The sequence below is a fragment of the Ciconia boyciana genome, chromosome 10, assembly GCF_034638445.1.
Source record: "Ciconia boyciana chromosome 10, ASM3463844v1, whole genome shotgun sequence".
Taxonomy (NCBI): domain Eukaryota; kingdom Metazoa; phylum Chordata; class Aves; order Ciconiiformes; family Ciconiidae; genus Ciconia; species Ciconia boyciana.
The window spans coordinates 9,071,148-9,091,692 of NC_132943.1; the positions used below are offsets into that span (position 1 = coordinate 9,071,148).

The 20,545-nt window shown below is 43.5% G+C and overlaps 1 protein-coding gene across 1 annotated transcript; it reads left to right on the top strand.

Annotated features, from left to right (window-relative positions):
- Positions 1-820: 820 nt before the first annotated feature.
- Positions 821-18,848, top strand: LYPD1 (LY6/PLAUR domain containing 1). Its single transcript, XM_072874402.1, has 3 exons — positions 821-1,413; positions 2,725-2,862; positions 17,273-18,848. Exons 1-3 carry the CDS (start codon positions 1,362-1,364, stop codon positions 17,506-17,508), a joined length of 426 nt encoding a protein of 141 aa, XP_072730503.1. The 5' UTR covers positions 821-1,361; the 3' UTR covers positions 17,509-18,848.
- The last annotated feature ends 1,697 nt before the right edge of the window (positions 18,849-20,545 follow it).

The following is a 20,545-nucleotide window of genomic DNA, read 5'->3' on the forward strand; positions in this document are numbered from 1 at the left end:
TAAAACGGCGAAAAAGACCGTTCCGGCACCGACGATCGGGCCGCAGCACCCCGGCCTGCCTCTCCCCTCCCCTCCCCCCGGGCGGGCGCTGCCCGCTTCCCCGGCCTTCCGACGGCTCCTCGCCGCTCCCGCCGCCTCAGCCCTGACGCGCCAACGGCTCCCGCCGCCCCGGCCCACCCCATCCCGCCCCGCTAACGGCTCCCGCCGCTTGCGCCGCCTCAGCCCGCCCCGCCCCGCCAACGGCTCCGCGCCGCTCGCGCCGCGCCCGCCCGCTCACCCCCGCCAGCGGCTGCCGCCGCCTCGGCCCGCCCCGCCCGGCACGCGGCTCGCGCCGCAGCCCGCCCCGCCGGCGGAGAGGCGTCAACGCGGCCCGGGCGAGGCTGCCGCGGCCGGCCCCGGACCGCCCGCCGGCTCTGGAACCGCCGCCCGCCCGCCGGCAGCGAGCGGCGGGGTGCCGAGCCCCCAGCCCGGGCGTGCGTCCGCGGAGGAGGCGGGGGATTGCCGCACCGACACGTACGCGGCCACCGCGCCCGTTTCCCCTCTTTTTTTAGGCTTGAATTCCCTTTCAGGGGGCCGAGGGGAGAGGACGGCGCCCGCCCGAGTGAGGGGCCACGCGCGGGGCCGCGCCTTCCCTCGGTCCCTCCCGGGGAAGGTGGGCTTTGCGGGGCGTTCGTGGGAGGCGAGCGACGCCTCGCAGCGCGGCCGTTGCGCTGCTCGGAGCCCGGCCTGTAACTCCCCCACAGGCGCGCTCCGGCAGCCACCTGTGGGCTGCGGGCGGGCGGGGAAACGGAGGGGCCGGGGCGAGCCGCCGCACGGGGCCGGTGCCCGTGCCTCACAGCCGCCCCCCGGGGCGCGGAGGAGGGGTGAGCGAGCCGCCCCGGCGGGCAGAGTCGCGGGAGCCCACCGCAGCGCCGTGCGAGCGGGACGCCGAGTTGGCAGTGCGGGCCGGGCTCCGGGCTGCGCGCGGGGGCAGGAGCGGGGTGCCTTCTGCCGCGCTGAACTTTCTCTTTCCCCGTCTCCGGAGCGCGCCCGGCGAGGCAAGGTGCGGGGCGGCTGGCGGGATCCCCGCCCCGCTCCGCCGGCATCACATGGTGCTGGGGGAGGGAGGGGGGAGCCGCCCCCCAGCTCTCGCTTCTCGTACAGTTTCTTCCAGTCTCAGCGCTCAACTCCGGCGAGGCTGGAGCGCGGCGCGGGGCTGGGCAGGGCGGGGGCCGGGCGGGCTCCGCCGCCTGCTCCCGGGGCGCCTCTCGGCAGCGGAGGCGGCGGGGAACCGGCACAAGTGCGCGGCGCCTCCGCTGCCTCCCTGCTTCTGATGCCCCTTCGCGACCGCACGCCAGCCCGGCGGCCGCGGCTCCGGGAGGATGCGGCTCTTCCTCCTCGCTGCAACTTTCTGGGGATTGTGCCTGGCTCCAGGTAAGGCGCTCCGCGCCGCTCCCCTGGAGGCGCCTGCGGCGAGCCCGGGCTGCCCGGCGCTGCCCGCAGCGGCCGCGGGGAGGCTTCGTCCCTTCGCAGCCCCTCGACGGAGCCGGCGCCGGGCGCTCAGCGGGAGCCCCGCGGCCGCGCACACCGCGCGGGGCAGCGGAGCCCGCCCTCCTGCCCGTGGCTCGGAGAGCTCCCCGCCGGCGGCGAGGGCGCAGCCCGGCCCGGTGCCCCCAGCGCTGGCCGCCGCGGGGCGAGGTGAGGCGAGGCGAGGCGCGCTCCGCACACAGCACCGGCAGCGGACTCGGAGGATGCCGCCTGCTGACCGCCGGCGCCGCGCACACCTCCCCTGGGCGGAGGGCTTGCGGTCGGGCCCTGCGGGGAGCGGGCTCGGTCCCGCCGCCGCAGCGCGCCCTGCGGAGGGGAGACGCGGGGCTGGGGTCCCCGCCGCGGGACCAGACGCTGCTCCCCGACGGGGTCCGGGAGCCGCCGCGCTGCGGCGCGGGGCCCAGCGGAGGGCTGGGAGGAGCGGCTCTCCTGGCGAGCCGTGCGGAGCACCTCGTTTGCATGATAAAGGAGGGAGGTGAAGGATGCTCCGCAGCTGTAATTGTGCATGGCAAAATAGTAATGAAATCATTTGTAATTAATTAGTAGCTAAGTAAACTCGTCGGCATAGATAAGAGCCGAAGCGTATCGTATCTATTAGCTAGGTTGCTCTCTCCGGAGCGCGGATAGTTTTTAGCCCGCTGCTCTGAGGGCAGCCCCGGGGCCGGGCGGGCGAGGGGCAGCGGTGCCGGTGCCGGTGCCGGTGCCGGTGCCTGTGCCTGTGCCTGTGCCGGTGCCTGTGCCGGTGCCTGTGCCGGTGCCTGTGCCGGTGCCGGTGCCGGTGCCGGTGCCTGTGCCTGTGCCGGTGCCGGTGCCCGCGCCGTGCCGGTGCCTGTGCCGGTGCCCGCGCCGTGCCGGTGCCCGCCGCCTGCTGGCGGCAGCGTCCCCAGCGCCGCGCCGGGGGAGGCAGGGCCGGAGCGGCGGTACAGCCGCCTGTCCGCCCCGGAGTCCCCGCGGAAAGGAGTCCGCTTCTTACCCAGGTGCTGAGCACATAAGGCATAGCCTCAGCGAAGTGGGCGACACGTTTGTTTTACGCTATTTTTGTCAAAGTCGTACTTTTGCTGAGCTGTTGAGTAGTTAGGAACAGCAAAATGCGAAGAGGAAAAGATAAGGAAGACTTCTGGCACGTGTTGATCGTTTGTTTGGGGTTTTTTAATATAATTACTCTTATTATTCTGAGCAAAACTCTGTCTGTTCCAGGTTTGAGTTTGCAAATACAGTGCTACCAGTGTGAGGAGTTCCAGCTAAATAATGACTGCTCTGCTCCAGAGTTCATCGTGAATTGTACAGTGAATGTTCAAGATATGTGCCAGAAAGAAGTAATGGAAAAAAGTTTCGGTAAGAATTTAATAAATCTGTTTATTTGTGTTGGATGCCATTTGTTGCTTTTGGCTCCACCCATTCACAGTCTTCAGCTACAGATGAATCTGGCATTCCTACCTAAAGGGACTGGATTCAATTTCTTATACTTCTGAGTGACTTTGCAACTCAATAAAGTTAATCGCTTTCCTTTAAAACTGGTGTAAAAACTGAAGGATGCAAGCCAAATGTTGATAAAGCTGTTAATACATAGTCTTATGGGTCTCAGATTTAGTTTCCCAGCACTGGGAAATTAATAACAACAAGTTAGTTTAATCTCATTACAGTTAATTACATGGGCTTTTTCCCCAAGAGATGGAAGAGCATTAAATTAGTAATTCCCTCCTTTCTTTTATTTACTCTAGCAATTCATATACTCTGAAGGTTCATCTTAAGGGAGGGAAAGTGTAGTCATCTTTGCTTTCATCCATAAAAGAAAACATCAAGCAAAAGGGAGAGAGGGATAAAAAGAATATTTTGGGGACTTTGGAGGGGAGATGAGGGCACAAATGGATACGTTTGCCATACTCATTTTCTAAGTCTAAGGGGGCTTTACCCTTACTGTAATTAATATTAAGTTAGCATATTTGGAGATGAATGTGTTCAAGAGGAAACTAGCAGTGATTCTGCTTCTTGCCTCTCGTCTTTTGAGCTGTGGTATAAATTGCCTTTTTTTATTCAGCATCATGGAAGGCATTTGAGATTTAGAGAGAACTCTCTTGGTTTTTAGACCACCACGTTGCTCTGTAGCCTCTACGTGAGTACAAGACTACAGCTTTATTAGGGACTTCAGGGCTGGGCGGGGTGAGAAGGAAGGGTGTTTGTGGGAGCTGGAGTTCACGTAACATCCTGCTCTTACTGCAGACAGCCGTTAAGGCGCTGGGTGTTAAAAAGGGCAAGCTAGCAGTAACTCACTGGTGTGCCTCAGTGTAGATGTGACCTCTGTACCACGCGGTAGGCTGAAGGAGCAGAGGGCAGGCTGGGACTTCAGAACCCTGATTTGAGGGGAAGCTGCTCTCTGGGATTGCGCATCTTGCAGCCGAGGGCAGTGCTTTAGAGCATGGAGTTTACTGATGTAAAGGACTGTTGTTACGCTGTTAATATCAATCAAGCTGTAGTCTGTCCTTTCTCATCGAGTCCTTCAGTAACAGCAGAATCCCTCTCTACCTAGCAAATGTGTGCAGCTGTCCGTCTTAAACAGTAACATTGGTTCTTTGCCTGAGGAAGCTATTAATTAGTATTTTCAAAGTGCTTATCAATCAGCTTGTGCTGGTAGTTTCAGATCGCTACATTAGGAATCGTAGAAAAATAGTAAGAATTTTTGTTACTTATCAGCAGTAGCTGAACTGCTGGTGGTACTTTTCATCCTGGGTAACACCATCCACAGTGACTGTATTTCTGTAAAATATCTAGAATCTTTCCAGTGTAGAGAAAAAAGCTGTATGTTTAAAGGAAGATTAGTCTCTTTCAAGCTGTTTATTATTGGAGTATTGTATTTCACGTTTACTTGGAAAGGGTGATGGGGATGGGAGATAGTTACGGCTTGCAAGGTACTTTTAAAGTCCAAGTACCTCTAAATGAATGTTTGAAGGCTTTGCTATCTGCACACCACGGCTTCTATAGTACTTTTAATAGGTTTGAGTGGATGCTGTGGCAATTCGAAGGGCTATCAATGTGGTATGTAGACCTAGACAAAAAAGTCAGTTCTCATTTAATTCTTAACAGTTGTTTGGTGTTGCTTGTTTGTTGTCTGGGGGTTTTTTTAAGTATCTTCCCTGGTTCCTTCATGTTTTCATTTCAGTACAACCTCAGACTGTATCAGCCTTCCAGAAACATATCTGTAATCTTCCCTTCACTTGAATGTTGGAAAAGTGTTTTCAGTCAAGTAAAACCCTCACAGAGTAAAGTGCAGCTCTTCTGGATAAGTGGGCATGCACGTGTGCGTACGCACACCCGCGGGTATGTTAAGAGACAGCCACTTGGGTGCTGCATGTGTAGGATGGGATGGTCGTCGTGCATCTTTTCTCAGACTAGCAGGCAAGACTGCAGTCTGGCCAGTGTGACCATGGCACATTGAAAATGCAAATTTGAACTGTTTTAATAGATTTTAGACATACCTTGATGCATAACTTGTCCTTACTCCTATGAAGAAACTGGTTTGCAATATAGTAAATAAGGAGCCCTTAAAATAAACTTTTGGGTGTTTGTTTTTGGTTGGTTTTGGTTTTTTTTTTTCTGTGCAATTTTATATTGTCTCTGAGCAGATCCTTGAATTTTCCCTTTAGGAGGTAACTAGCATGCTGTGCATAGCAGGTACTGCTGTTCTATTTTACTTAATTTACTTCTATAAATGCAGTTCTTATTCATTTTAAGCTTAGAGATTGTAAATTTCAGCTAGTGAATCAATTTAAATTTTTAACTTAACTGTTTCACACTGAGTGAAGTTTACATTGCAAGCTTAGTTTCTGTGTTATCCTCAGTCAATTCTAGAGAGGATTGGTTGTAAAACAGAGATGATTCAGTTCATCATCCTTTATTGTTTTTTTTTTCCTAATTGATATTTAAATGTGTGTCATATAAATGTCTTATTCTCCCAAGTTTTATTTAATAATTCATTCTACTTCTACCAGTATGTTTCATAACTTGATTCTTTTGGTTGTTGCTTATCACTGAAAGCTGAAATGCTTCAAATATTGATTTTAATTTATAATAGACTTGAGTTTGAATTTTTAACCAACAATATGAAAGATGTGAATTTGCATTTATTTGACAGCACAATCTCATAATTAGAGTTTTTCCTCTTGACTAGATACAGTCAAAGGAGTATAATTTAATTTTTATAGACTAACCCATTTTTGTCCTTAATAAAATATAGCTGTGTCAGTGAGCAAAATGTTACAAGTTCTCCTAAACCTTATTTAAAAGTTAAATGCAATATTTTGAGATAAAGTTCATGGTCTGAATCAGTAACCTGTTGATGTAGTCACCCTTCCTCTGCAGCACGCGTTAAGCTGTGTGTTTTGCTATCAAGGGGATCACTGACTTACATTCTGCAGTGTGCCTACAATATAGTCCCCAGCTTGTAGCCAGTGACTTTTTTTTCTTATGTATTTGTTAGTGTCCATTGAGTTGTGCAATGACAGCTCTATGGTTCAGCTTCATTTCTGTATTAAGCTTTCTATAAACAACGCAGTGGAGAGCTACAACTGTGTGCAGTTTCTTTATTTATGTTGTAGATAGTTCCTTATGCCTGATCATAGTTAAACAAACCACTCCTCTTCAGTTGCTATAAAATTAGGGTTAGTGCTTTAAATGTCACTGTGTTCTCTCAGAACATTATCCCAGTTTCTGAAGAACCAACCTTAGGAAGAACTTTTTGGCTTTGGGTGAGAAACAGCAGCAGCATAGGCATGTTCCTAACCCAGAGCTTAAAAAGTGGCTCTTACTGTGACAGCCTCTGATGTGAGTAGCTAAGAACGCAGGTATTAGTCACTAATACTTTGAATTAGATGGACAGGCATGTTATCCCAGCTGTTTGTAGTATCAGGTAGAAATTTGCTCCATTTCACCACTTAAAATGAATTGAGAATTGAGCGGTATGGCAGCATGTATCTGATTAAGTGATTATGGGAACTAGTATAATTCTGCCTCCCCTGCAAACGTGCACTTTGCTATAATGCAAAGCAGTTTATATTGCAGTTGCACTCCAGAGAACTGCCAGTGCACAGAATTGGAGACTTTGTCAAGTAAATGACAAAATATTTTTCTCACTTTAAGCACAGTTCTATTTAAAAATTTTGCTAGAACCAGTTTTATGCGGTTATGTTAACATTCTGTTCCAGTGGGAGATACAGAAGGACAGGACGGTATTTTGCCTGCGATGCAAAAAATCTTACAAACTAATTTGTTCATTTAATCTTTAAAAAAAAAAAAAATCAGTGCTTTCTTCCTTTAGAGGGATGAATGGTGAGCATGGGAAGTGTCACTGAAGACTACACCAAGTAATTTTTGTCCCACAGAAATTAACGTGAGGGATGCATTTCTAGTGCATTCTTCAGCTGGATGAGCAGGTGTTTGAAAACTGTGTAAATGAAATTTTGACAGAGGATTGAAGTTCTTGCTTATAATAATTCCACTTGCAGACACTTCGTGGAAATACCCATGGCAGATTTCCCTCTCCCACTTGCCTCTCTCCTTCCCATCTAGGAACTTTTAACTTAGAAATGTCAGTGCTCCTTCGTTTTTAGAATATATGCAGGAACAAAGAAAACCCACAGTATATTGGGATCAGATGAAACATCTTGATGATATGTAGATGAGTATATAATGTATATATGTTTTTATACATATATCATAGAAAACATACTGATAATGAAGTTTACCTTTTACTGAAGGCAAGAGCTATCTGAGCATTAAGGCTGATCTAAAACCTACTTAAGGCAAAGTGAAACTTGCAATGTGAATGGATCAGAAAGGAATAAAGCATGAAGGATGAGACAGTCAGCCCAGAAAGGTAGCCAGTCTAAATTTCTCAGAACTCACTGTAAGTAAACCTGCCCATGTATATGTTTTGAACAATATACCTTGTGCTCTAACGTAATTGTGAACATACTTTTACAAACCTACTTTTGCAAGGAAAAAAAAAAGATCCACAGTAGCAAGACTGATATTTAAAAATGTCTGTCTATATAAAACTAAGATTGCTTATGAATTTTCCTTTGCAAGTGAATTGGAAAACAACCTCGTTATTTCCATTAATCTGTGATAAGAAACTTCTCTTAGTTGTTTGGTTTATCAATGGTCCTCTTAATGTATTTACGTAGTATATAATCCTGCAGTGTAATTAAAGCAATTGCTGTAATTGTGTGCTTAAAAGTAGTGCATGGGAACATCATGAACAAGATCATCATCTCACTGTTGAACTGTAATTGTACTTATTTATTTAACTCTTCTCAGTATTGGTTTCCCAGTCATTTGTTTTATCAGGCAGAGGAAAACAGTGTCTAAGTTGTGTGATGAGTTACCTGTGATTATTATTTATTTTTTATCTTACTGTGTTGCTGCCATGATTAAGTTGCTTCGTGTATGGCTGTTAAGGATTACAGAAGCACATGCTTTTTTCTGTTTTCATGTATAACGTCCATTAGTACTAATACTAATTGCATAGTTGTATCAAGGGGAGATTATAATCTGGTGTACATTTGTTGACAAAATGATTAAAACAGCAAACAAAGTTTAATGTCTTCTGAATCACTGTAGGCATTAAAGTTTTATAGGTAATAGCTGCATCCCCAGGATTCATTTAGAAACTGTAAGAAACATCCACTGAGCTGGCAGTGGATTTTTTTTATTTTCGTCCACACTGTCTCTCTTGGTCAAAGCATATCAACATAACTCAAAAGAACTTTTGATTTATTTTTTTTTTAATCAAAGTAAAGCATAATGTAATAAATCTTTACTGACAATTTAAAAAAAAAAAAAAACTTGGCATGTGACAGTTGTTACCTGTAACATCAGATCTCGTGCTACCAGGTGCCCATTGAAATGAAGACATAGTAACCAATCTTGGAAACATGCAGTTCATTTTTGATGCTGAATAAAAGACTTACAATATATGTCGTTAATTTGTACTCTGTGCTGAAAACCTGGAGCTGTGGATGTATTACCATTCAGAAACACTTCTTCAGCTGCCAAAGCTGTTTTCTTACTAGTAAATTCCTTCCAATCTTTGGGCTGCTCAGAAGACTTCCAGCCACATATGGGATGAAGTGAACTAAGTGCGTCAGCTAAGGAGAAATTACAGACAGTGTGTAGTAGATTGCTGTTCTGACTGCTGTTAAATGTAGAAAAGCAACAGCGGAGTTAACAGTTCAAGCAGTTTATGACTGGAAAGTCATGACAAAGATCCAAGTGCAGAAGTGATGAAGGGCTGTATTATTTTAAGGAAGTTGTGGTATCTGGTCCAGTGAATTTCATTTTTCACAGGACATGGACAATAGCTTTTTATGTTATTTTATTTCTCAGACTTGTATGAAAGGTATACAAATGAATTTAGTGAGGATACAGTGCCCACAGCCTGGTGTCTCCTAAACCTCCTTTAAGAGTTTTCCATTGCATTTCACACACAGATGAGTCTGTGTTTCCAAAAACTTATTGTGGCCTGACCCTATCACTTGTCTTAGCTCCCAGTCACCTTATCAAAACATTGGCAAGCATGTTTTCATTAATCCAAACTGTTTTCATTTCCATTTTTCCTTTGTAGTCTGGATATTTTTTGAAAACTTGATATAACCTATTTTGCCAAATTACCAATGAGTCTTTGAATGTGGAAAAAGTAATATAAAAACCAGGCAAATCCTACTCTGATGTTGAACAGGCTGTCAGTATGAAAATAGCTGAAGATATAAACGCTGAATGGATTTCAAAGGTACTGGCATGCAAGTGTAAACATGTGAGCCATTCCATTGAAATTGGTAAGGACATTAATTAGTAGGATGCAACAAGGCTATTCACGTGCAAAATAATTTATGGGACTTATTACAAGGGTATAGTATTTTAAGACTTGTAAAGGCATAAGGACTGTGGCTTCCCAGTTCGTTTCAGCAGATAAGGATTGTCAAGAAAAATGCTCATACATGATTCTGAAAATTAAGTCTAAGTTCACCTCTCTTGCTGGAAGGTTGTGTATGTTTTGATCTTGATATGCAAGGCCTTTACCTACTTTTACATCAGGAAAGCACAGATGGTGGAAGGCTGCGAGCCAGCTTTGTTTGAAAGATTGTATGTTTTAGTGCTTGACCGTAAGTCTGCATCAGTGAGCAGAGAAATGAATAAGGACAGTAAAAAACCAAAAGAATTAGATATGCAGGTGAAAGTTGAGCTTTGACTTCTGGTTTGTAGCCTCCTGTGGCTTTAAAAAATTATTTGATAATGCCACCATTAGCAGCTGTACTTAACTTTCTCAGTCAATGCATTTTTAAGCACTTCAGTGGCTTGCTTCTGCTTTGTGATACTGCAAGCAATGACAAAGACTACTTTGTGCCGCTATTTACGTTATTAACGATGCAGTTTTGATTCATATTTCCAGTATTTGAATTAGAAGGCATGACTTAAAAAGCTATATAATGGTAATCCAAACCCTCGTCCTCTGTCGGTCAACAATTGTCCAGTTTTCTTCTAAGATGATTTAATTTCTGCAAGCTGCCATGTCAGTTAGGGTCAGAAGGTGAGTGAGGAGGCCAGTCTTTCATTGTCAAAAGCCTCCTCTTAGTTTCTGAAAAAAAGTGCAACTTTTAAAAAGTGTCAAATATATGGAGGAGTTGTGATGATATTGAGTAAGTTTTCATAGAAAATTATGATGAAAATATGCTAATTCAACCAGGTAGGGGTTGGTGGGGGGGGTGTTTTGTTTCGTGTTTTTTGTTTCATTTTGGGGTTTTGGTTTGGGGTTTTTTTGTTTGTTTGGGGGTTTTGGGTTTTTTTTTGGGGGGGAGGGTGTTTTTTTTTTTTTACAGAATTGTACACTCTGTAAGAGCCTAATGGCATGAATATGCTTTTACCTTGTCTACTGAATGCATCAAAGGGAGGGGATAGGGATGAAATAGCTGCAGTCCTAAAACACAGGATTAAAAATCAGGAAGCGTGTGACGTAGCTTTGCAATAGATTTCAAGTCACTTAATATCAGTGCCTCCGTTTTTTCATCTGGAAAACACTGATCTTGGTTGCTTAGAGTATGTAATTAGCTCTTTATAAGTCAATTAGTAAATTTCATGATAAAATTTCTGGCAAGGTGCAAATTATTTAAACCACTCGTGAGCTCCAGAGAGGAGGTTGAGAAGACGAAGATAGGAAGAGTTAGTGTAAAATGAAACACAGAGGACATGGTTGGGTATGGTTATACTTTACACTAGCTTGAACTGTTTTTTTAACAGTGCATTTACAATCATAGATGAAAGGATTTGTGTTGGGGAAGCTTAATTCATACTTTAAACCAATAAAAACATGATCTGACTAAAACTATGACTGTTTGGGGAAGCACAATGTCAGAAGAATGATTTCTTTTCAACATTCAGTCACCTTCTAAGATATTTAGGACCTTATTAGATAAAATATTTATAATCACTTTCTGCAGAAAACAGCAAATCACAATAGGACCTTTTGCAGCCTGCCACTGTATGATGTATGTGAACAGGTACTAGCTAAGGAATACACAATTATCATAGCAAAACCACTGAAGGCATTAAAAGTTGGGCATAAAACCTAATGTGAAAACAAAAAAACGTAATTTAGAAACCTATTTCTGTGTAGTCTGAACCCAGTTTTGAACATTACAGATATAGTAAAATCCAGAAATAGTCACATGTGTATTTTATGTACCTCAGAAAGGGATATTAAATGTTTACGTGTTGCTCTTCCTACTGTAAGTTCTTATTTTAGATTTCAGCAGACATCACAAAAAGAGCTTTTATAACTCCTGCTGGGTACTGAATGTCACTCAAGTGGAGGGTAAGCAAGTGACAGTTTAGGGCAAGAAATAAAGGATGAAATATATAATCGAAATCACAAAGCAAGCATGAATAGGCAGACAAGACATCAAGTGTAAGCACAACAAGAAGGAAAGCTTGCAGATTCACCAAGACCAGAAAATTGAAAGTTTCAGTGAAATAAGATAATTGGAACTATTCAGGATACTAAAACAAAAGGGGGAGTATCAGTTCATATACATGGTCCTTATGCTTGTCTTTATGAACAACATTATTAAGAGAACACCCAAAACAAATCACAAATCATGAAAGCGTGCTAACGCTAGAGCTGGGACAACTCTAGTGCTGGGGACTTCTCATGGGTTGCGTGTGTCACAATAAGAGTTGTCCACTGTTGGACAGTTTTCTGCCTTTTGCATGGAGGAGATGGGCAAGATTAAAATTTAGAAGAGTTGAGTGGAGAAATTCTGCTGAAGTCATAACGGCACACCACAAAACTTGTCTTCATCTGCCTGTTAACTTTGAGTTATTTATCTTAAGATATAAAACTCTTCTACATACCTGAATCTATGGCTCTGTGTGTGCCTCCAACTCCTGGTTCAGTCTTGAAAAGGCAGTTTTGTGACTGCTCAAGGATGCCTTGTTCCTGGACCCTGGTTGGGCATAGACTGTCTTCTAATGCTCCGAAAGATTTGATGCAGCAGGCATGCTCAGAGTACGTGCAGAAGATTTTGCTAAAGCAGTATTTGTGGAATGAGTTGCAGAAGACAAATGTGACTTTATGCATGCCTCCGAAATTGGATATGTACAAAACACTGTAGCAAAAGCTTTCTTTAAAAATGAGGAGTGTCAGTCATAACCCATGAGAGAGAGCATTTGGCTTGGAAAAGTTAGTGTTGGGCTAAACAACATCGTCTACTTGACGGGAGTCAAACTTACAGCTAAGAGTTTTGTGGCCATGAGGCCATAGAGTGTTCTGGGGTGAAGCAGAGGGCTGCAACTTCCTGCTGAGGTGTGCCATTGCAGAAAGCAGTTTCAGAGTAGTCGGGTCATAGAGTGGGAAGGTGACTGGCTTTTTTAGAAATTAGGTCACTGATCTCGGAGGTGGTATCCTAGTTGCCTGTTTTGGCTTCAGAGACTCTGTGTATTTTGCTGAAGGACAGTCTTGAGATTACAGGTACAACCTAAAGATACACACTGCTAGGATTACGGTTGGCTCTTAAGTTGGAGCGTCATGCTTACACTTGCTCTTTTTTGTCTGTACCTGCTATAACAGAAGAGGTGGAGGTGCCTAATAAGATCCTTTTCAAGCAGTAAGAGAAAAAGCTTGGATCTTCTGGTGCCTTCTGCATACACAGTGTAAGAAGTAGGTGTGATGTCACCTTTTTTGGTTGTCCTAGTAACAAGTTAAGCTGTTATTCAAGAGAACATGTACTGGGCTCTGCAGACAGGGTAGGTGGAAGAACTCTCACTTTTGGATTTGAATAAATTGCAGCATGAATTGTTTGTTGCTATCAAGACTGAATGCATCTCCATGTGGCCAAAGCAGAGTGCCAGGGTGCGGAGGCACTGACTAGACTGCAGCTAAGCAGGGGGTTGAGCTTGGCAGGTGTGGAGATCAGAATGGATCTAGGTAAGAAAATCAGTATTACAAGTAGGAACTATAGAAAAGCCTTCAGAGTTATACCACCACTTCATTGCATGGAATCATGGAATAAGGCAGAAATCCTCCAGAAACAGTAGTTTCGGCCTTGACACTATCTAAATGTATGATCACATGTGGGGCAGAGAGGTGTAACAATGGGCAAGTTGCTCAGTCTAGGAGTAAATTTTCAGTGCCCAATGTAAGCCCTAAGCTTTTTTTTTTTTTTTTAATTATAGTTATAGTAGGTATATATGGAAGGAGAGGGTGTGGAATATTACTGCATTATCACACAGATATTCTAGCCTTGTGTACTCCCCTCTCTTCTTAAAAGTACTTGTACTTGAATTACATCCTCAGCCAACCCCACAAACCTTGAAGCCAAAATGAGGGAAAATCAATTGGTCAGTAGTAGGTACTTCATAGTAAAACATCATTATAGTACCTACACCAATGCATAACCCACGCTAGTGTTGGGGGCTGATGAATCTGTGAAAAAGGACAAATTATTCAGTACTCGTCCATCTAGAGATTGGTCAGTAAATATACTAATTGTATATCAGTAAGTATAATAATTGAGCACTAGTGTAAACTGTTGAGAGTAGGTAGCCGGGAATGACCCCATCCCAGTAAAAGCAGAGTGTAAAATGTGTAGTCTCCTTGCCTAGCCAGCAACTCACAACAATCTGAGGTAGAAGAAAAGCTGCCAGAAAGGTTTGCAATTATATTTTTAGGTGATGTGTTAATGAACGTATCAAGCTGATTGCTCAAGCAAGAATATCCGGTAATTAGCAGTTTTGTCTGTGGTATGAGTCTTACGAGGCAGATAACCGCTTTGAAGAACTGTCTGCAGTTCAGCCTGCTGGTGGTGAATGATTCAGGAAGATCTCCGAAATAGTTTCAGAACTGACTCAACAGTACAATAAACCACTGCAAGAGAGGAGTCTGAGGAGAGACATCCTTGAGCTATAAAAGCAATTAATCTCTAGAGATAATCCAGAAAGGATGCTGCTGTCCTGTCTGAATTCCATGGGTGAACTGCAGTAACTGGGGTACATGAACCTGTTTGCTGGAGCAGGGAGAGTAGTGTCCCTGGCATCAAACCATGGAAGTCAGTTGTACTAATTTCCTACCACAATTAAACTGGAATCACAATATGACAGGAAGAAGTTTTAAAGAGTATTTTTCCTGCCTTTCTTTAATGCATACTATTTAAAGTGTCAGTGCTTTTTCACACTCATGGTTAAAAAAAAAGTGAAGTCACAGCTGAAGTGTTTTAAAAATGTCACTCCTGTAGTCTTAGCATTCTTTTTTCCATCAATCTTCTATGCCTGTTTTCATTGTATCTTGCTATAAGGATACTGCAGAATTGGAAAAAAGCACAGTCTTTCTCTGCTGACCAAGTTGAGTTCATACCTGATGCTTTGTAAAAAGCACAATTAGTGTATGATAGCAGCTGATTCGTTAGCTCAAAAGACTCTGTCAGGACTTAAAGAAAAAAAAACTTGGATGTGAAGGGCATGTCTTTAGCCAAGTAGCTACTGAAAACCTGATAGAAGTATTGACTTTTTTAATTATGTAAAGAGTCTTGTTACAATTCAGATTACTGGAGCTGTGAATGGGAATAAACAATCATTTGGGAGTGGAATTTCCTATTGTAAGACATATTTACAGAAAAGCCACAGGAGAAGAGTTACAACAGGATTTTACTAATAGTTAGATTATTCTCTCTATTTAGGCATGAACATGATCCATCTGTGCATGAAACTTTGAGTTGTAAAATTTCAGTCTGTGCAGGAATACTGTGTTTTGACTTCAAAAGGAGCTCGAGATTATTCCGTGGAATTTATCCTGAAGAACAGAGCTGTTGTAAACACATGGAGTTAAGCTGCAGGACTGATTTTTTGCAGGAGAGGTCTCCTAGAGTTGCCTGGTAAAAACCATGCCTCAGAGGGCATTACCTAATTGTTCACAGCACTGAGCAATTCTAGTCTCCTAGTCTACTGGACAGTTGCAAAGTATATGGTATTTCAAGGACCTAAACTAATCAATCACTTAGTAGTTCAAATTGTGAACAGGGCTTTGCAGGAATCCTGTGAAAAGGAAATGGCAGGAAGAGAGCAATCTATAAAACAACAGGAATAGGAAATCTGCCAATGTGTAAAGCTTTTTAGAGGCTTGGTCGTTGAGGGGAAAGTTGAGATCCACTGCTGTTCATGTGGAAGACTGAGGAACAGCTGAGTTTGTTGGGTGGCTGTAGCTGCAGGGAAGGAATCTGAGATGAGGAGATGGGGGATTAGAGATGGAAGAACAGTTGCTGTGCCTAGTTCCATTGAATACAGGATTCCTTCCTCAAGAGGGAAGGGGAAGGAAAAAAGGCAATTGTAGCCATGGGAAGGGTCGTGTCTGCCTCAGCTCTTGGAAGACTGCAGGAGGAACATGGAAAAAGCACCAGGTCTTTGTGGGAAACATCAGCTGAGATTTCAGTGTTGTAAGGCTATCAGTGGCAGCACAGTTGAGGCTCCATGACAGCAGTGGTTTGTCAACAGGCAGAGGTCTCTTCTTTTTGCAAACTATAGTAATAAAGTGTGCCTCTTGATCTGTGTGCCTGTGCCGTTACAGCTAGAACAGCCTGTAGCTCCTCTTCCTTCTTGAGAAAAGGCTCTACCTGCTGTGTTGATTGATTGAAGCTCACTGGAGACAGAGGAAGATTTAACACTGACTTGAGGGCTTCTCTTCGTAAGTTTAACTAGACAGATAGCCTTAAAACACGTTTTAGAGTTTAGATTTGCAGAGGGAGAACACAAAACAGGGAAACACCTGCATTGGTGGGATGGCAGCAATGTTGTGACAGTATAAAAGAATTGCTTTAATTACAATTCTCTGAAGACAGGAAATCCTTCTTTCTAAGCATAACCCAAACAAACAGTGTTTTGCTGCTATACACAGCACTTCATAGCGCAGCGGCAGTTGCTACTGCAGAGGTATCTACTGGACTGCGTAAGTGCTGTAGAGCTTATTTCCAAAGTCCCCGGAGACTGAACAAGTATCTGCAGGTAGTGTAAGTTCAGTACCTACAGGTCATATTCCTGCTTCACTCCCTCCAAAAAAAGTCTTGATTGCTGTGTATTTAAAAACATTCTGGGACTGTGCTACAGGATGCAGAGGCACCGTTCTGCAAGGGAATCCTGCTCCCATGCCCTCCAGAAGAAGAAAAACTTTTGAGAATCCCATATTCAAAAGGAATAGTGATTTTATTATCCTTAGAAATATTTACCTCTTTTTGTAACTGCAACGCAATACGAGCAAACCTCCGTTATCTATTTATGTGTTATGTCTATGTTTTTCCAACACGCAATTTCTACTGTATCTCTTGCAGGAAAATTTTAGAGTAATGAGAGGTAGAACTGCCACAACCATTTTCCACTGTGACAGGGGGAAATGCAACTATGTATTTTAAAGCCTTTATAAACCATTCTAAGATAATAGCTATGTGCATCAGAATGTACTTTTTTTCAGGTAAAAACAATTTCAGAAATTATAAATTTAACTAGATTATTAGTTAAAGTTAGATTAAATTAAATTACATTTTAAAAGGGAAGACTTTCAACTCAGAAAAGCTATTTCTGTACAAACGGAAATATTGGTTGTTGAGGGTATTAAGCTTCAAAGACAGCAAGAACTGAGATTACCTGGAAAAGTACTTCTAGTTTTTCTTTAAAAAAATAAGAGGAGGGGGGAGATGAAAGTTTTGCTGATAGCCATTCTGCTTTTATTCTTGGTTACTTGTCTCTGTGTGGCAAATGAACAAGAAAAGGAAAAAAAATGCTCAAAAGACAAATTAACAGCCTAGAAAACTGTAATTACTCAGACACCTGAAACAACTCAGACATGTTCAGCAACAGAAACAAGTCATTTTCAAACTAACTGCATTCCAGTTTATAAGCTATTCAAACAGCTTATTCCAAAAGATGAAGAATTCTGGTTATAAAATGCATCACATTTGATACACGTTATGTAAATCAAGTTTGTAGTATTTTTGGTTCCAACCAGAATCAAATAAAAGAAAAATCCAAACCAGAGTGACTGTGCTTCTCCTGCAGTGCAGAGCTGTTAGCTGTGTCACAGCTGAGGTGTCTGGCTTAATCACCAGCATTGCTTTGGAGATGGAAACTGGTTTTGCAACAGTTTTCAAGCATGAATCGTGTTGTAAAGCAAAACCGTGTTCATATCAAACTAAGTAACCTTTGCTTTGTGTCACAGGAATCATGTATCGCAAATCCTGCGCGTCTTCAGCAGCGTGTCTGATAGCCTCTGCTGGGTACCAGTCCTTTTGTTCTCCAGGAAAGGTGAACTCTGTTTGTATCAGCTGCTGCAACACTCCACTCTGCAATGGACCCCGGCCGAAGAAGAGGGGGAATTCTGGTGTGGTGCTGAGGGCACACGTGATCACCACCGCTCTGCTCCTTAAATTGGCTCTTTTGTTTTTGTATTGCTAAACTTCAAGCAAGTTTTTTGCCCTGACACAGTTTGTTCTGTCTCCTCCTTTCTTCAAAGACACTGCAATTATTTTCTGTTTGTTTCCAAATCCCTGTCAACAGTGAGGGAGGTTCAGTGGTTGTGGGTAGAGAGGGGCTGATACTTTTGGCAGCTAATGAATTCAGTTAGCAGATTGAATTTCCACCGTGCACTTAAAAATCCCAGCAGCAGGATATGGAACTGCTGCTCTTTTTGTGTAATTGGAAACAAATCCATCTGTGTTACTCCTTTTAAGATGTAGTCAATTCCTCAGTCATTTTAATTTCCATGTTTTTAAATTCATTGCTAATCATTAACTTTGCCTTATGAAGTCATACTTGATGTTCACAAAGGCCGTTTTGTGCATCTGGACTGGGCTCTGAGCTAGTCTCTAGTGGCACAACTTCCAAGCTGGGCTCCGGTGGTTCGAGACCCAGTTTCTGTGGACTGCGGTCAGGCTTGGTCTCATTCTGAAAAGTGCTTAAGAAAACTTTGTTATTGCCCCTTGTAGAAGAATTGCGCCGAGACGAAATGAAGAGCAGCGGGCGCAGAGACCGACTGCTCCTTGCTCTGGAGCTGAGGTTGGCTCTGAGAAACTTCTCCTTGTTGGCATGCTCTATTGTCAGGTGGCAGCGGAGGACCTGCAGAAACACGCTGCGGAACTGCTGAGAAGAGATGTTGTACAGGAGGGTGTTCACCACTGAGCTGAGGTAGAAGAAGATGTCGGCGATGGGAAAAAGAGTGATGTATGCTCTGAAGTAGGGGACAGTCCAGTCCTGCTTTGGTTTAGCAGCAGCCATGATCCTTCTAACCTGGTTTGGCATCCAGCATATTGCCAGAGTTGCAACAATCAGTCCTGCGAACAGAAAGAGGAAGAAAGAAGTGTGCATACATGGAGGAAAAAACCATAAAATACTTAGTATCAGTTCTGCATTTACTTGTTAGGAAATAGTACCAATTTTTCAATGTTTTGCTTGACAGCTTTTTCTGCCAGTAGCATTTTTTTGTTTGTTGTTTTTAATAACTGTTACAAGGTCATTGCAGCACATGCTCTGACAAACGACTGCATAGTGCTTGGATAGTGTTTCTTTGTACCTATTGTCATTTATTAGTTTTCAAAGTGTTCTTTCATTGATATCTGTATCTTTGGAAATAATGCATTTTTATTTTGGTTTGTGTTCTTACATTTCTTATGTCTTTCCCTTTACTTTGAAAAACAAACAAAATAAATAGAACCTATAGCCATATTAGATCAGGCAATACCCAGAAGAGATCAGATTCTTGTTTGTACTTTACCAAAAAAAAAGTATGCATAATAATATATTTCATGTTATTTTTGGTAAATTTCCTCTTACAGAAGATATTTTTAAGTAAAAATATGTATGGATCTTTTTATGGTAATTAAGATATGTTGGGCTTTCTTAAAAATCAAATTCCAGTGGAATTAAATTATGAATGTAAATGAGAAAAACCCAAGCCTAGTCATGGAAGTGTAAGCAGTTTCAGATTATAAATTATGCTTAAAAATGTGGTATCTGACCATTTTGTATTTATATGTAAATATAAATACATGTTGCTGCATCACTAATGGCATTAAAAAGGGGGTGACTTCAGTGTTGGATGTCTGAAAATTCTGCCTCTGTGGACCGGCGTTCTCTAGGGTTGCAGCGGCGATGCCGTCTTCGGAACGGCAGCCCCGAAGAAACGTATGGGTGAACTTGAGCAGGCTCTGCTCCCAGGCAGGAGATGGAGCAGGGGAAAGGCACTCAAATCCTCGTTGGCATCCACCGCTTCTGGTGCACATAGGCGCTGGAAATCCTGACATCTTGCATGAAATACCAGGTACACTAAATAATTCCTCTCAGTGCTCCCCCCAGCAAATGTTAATTCTGAAACACAATGCAGCCACCAGTTTACTGTTTCCGCTTTGTTTTTCTCTTTGCAGGAAATGTGCCTTATGTGAAGACTTAGAGGGAGCAGAAGTGGCAGGTTGGTTTCCCTGCTGCAGAGGCACAAAACAGTTGAGAGTATCCTGATGGTGCGCAGTTTTCACTTCCAGTAGACTTTTGTTATATTGCTAATCTCCTCCAACGTCTAGCCTCCTTTCTCAACAGAAGCACAGAAATGTTTTAATTCTTACCTGTCTAGACTAAGTCAGATTGCCCCCATTGAACAGATCACTGTAGGAACGCAGTTCCGAAATTGTGCACGCTGATTTTTCAAGCCAGGAAAATGATACTTCAGTAGTGGGAAGACATGAGTGTAATGGGGAAGGTGGGCAGAAAAGAGAAGAAGGATTTTTCATAACTTTGAAACTGCCAGAGCTTAAACAGGGTATGTCCAAGTTCTCTCCACCACCACCCCCAAGCAAAGAAAAGGCATGAAATGTCTTTTTTTTTTTTTTAAAGGAATTAATTTTCTCAATGAAAAGGTATAATTACTTTAACAAATTTATGATCTCACTGAATGAGCTACCAAATAAAAGTTGTCTTTTTGATAATTTTCTTCTGTAATCACTTAATGTCACAATAATTTTGGTAGGATGGGGAAGTAGCGTTATCTTAAACTTACAGCACTGGATTAAGAGCCCCGGATGGCTGTTCTTAGTAGACAGGTGATAAATGCATTTACCTTTGCCATGTTCTGTTCTTTAACCACCATAACTCTCCTCAGCCACAGTCTCTTTATTCTCATTCCCATTCCTGCACAATCCCATGCCCCTCTGCTTGGCTGCCCTACTCTTCCCCTGCCTTCTTGCCTCATTTTTCAGTACCTGTTGTGTCTCTGTCATAAGCTGATCTGAATTTTGTATTAGCCCTGCAAATCTTCTAGCCTTCGGTGCTTTTTTCTCTGCTGTCAGCATAACAAATACAGGGATAGCGGTCCTCGCACCGACCAACAGAAAATAAGGAGCCCTGAACAGTGATTGTGACAGGCCTTATAAAAAGACAGTGAAGGGATGCTCCTGCTCCATCGTGGCTTTTTCTCCTGCGCAACTTCAATGCAAAGCCCACAAAC

Coding starts and splice junctions, on each gene's coding strand:
- LYPD1 (XM_072874402.1), top strand. CDS start 1,362: ATGCGGCTCTTCCTCCTCGCTGCAACTTTCTGGGGATTGTGCCTGGCT. Junction 1,414..2,724: donor GGGATTGTGCCTGGCTCCAG/GTAAGGCGCTCC, acceptor TGTCTGTTCCAG/GTTTGAGTTTGCAAATACAG. Junction 2,863..17,272: donor AGTAATGGAAAAAAGTTTCG/GTAAGAATTTAA, acceptor TTTGTGTCACAG/GAATCATGTATCGCAAATCC.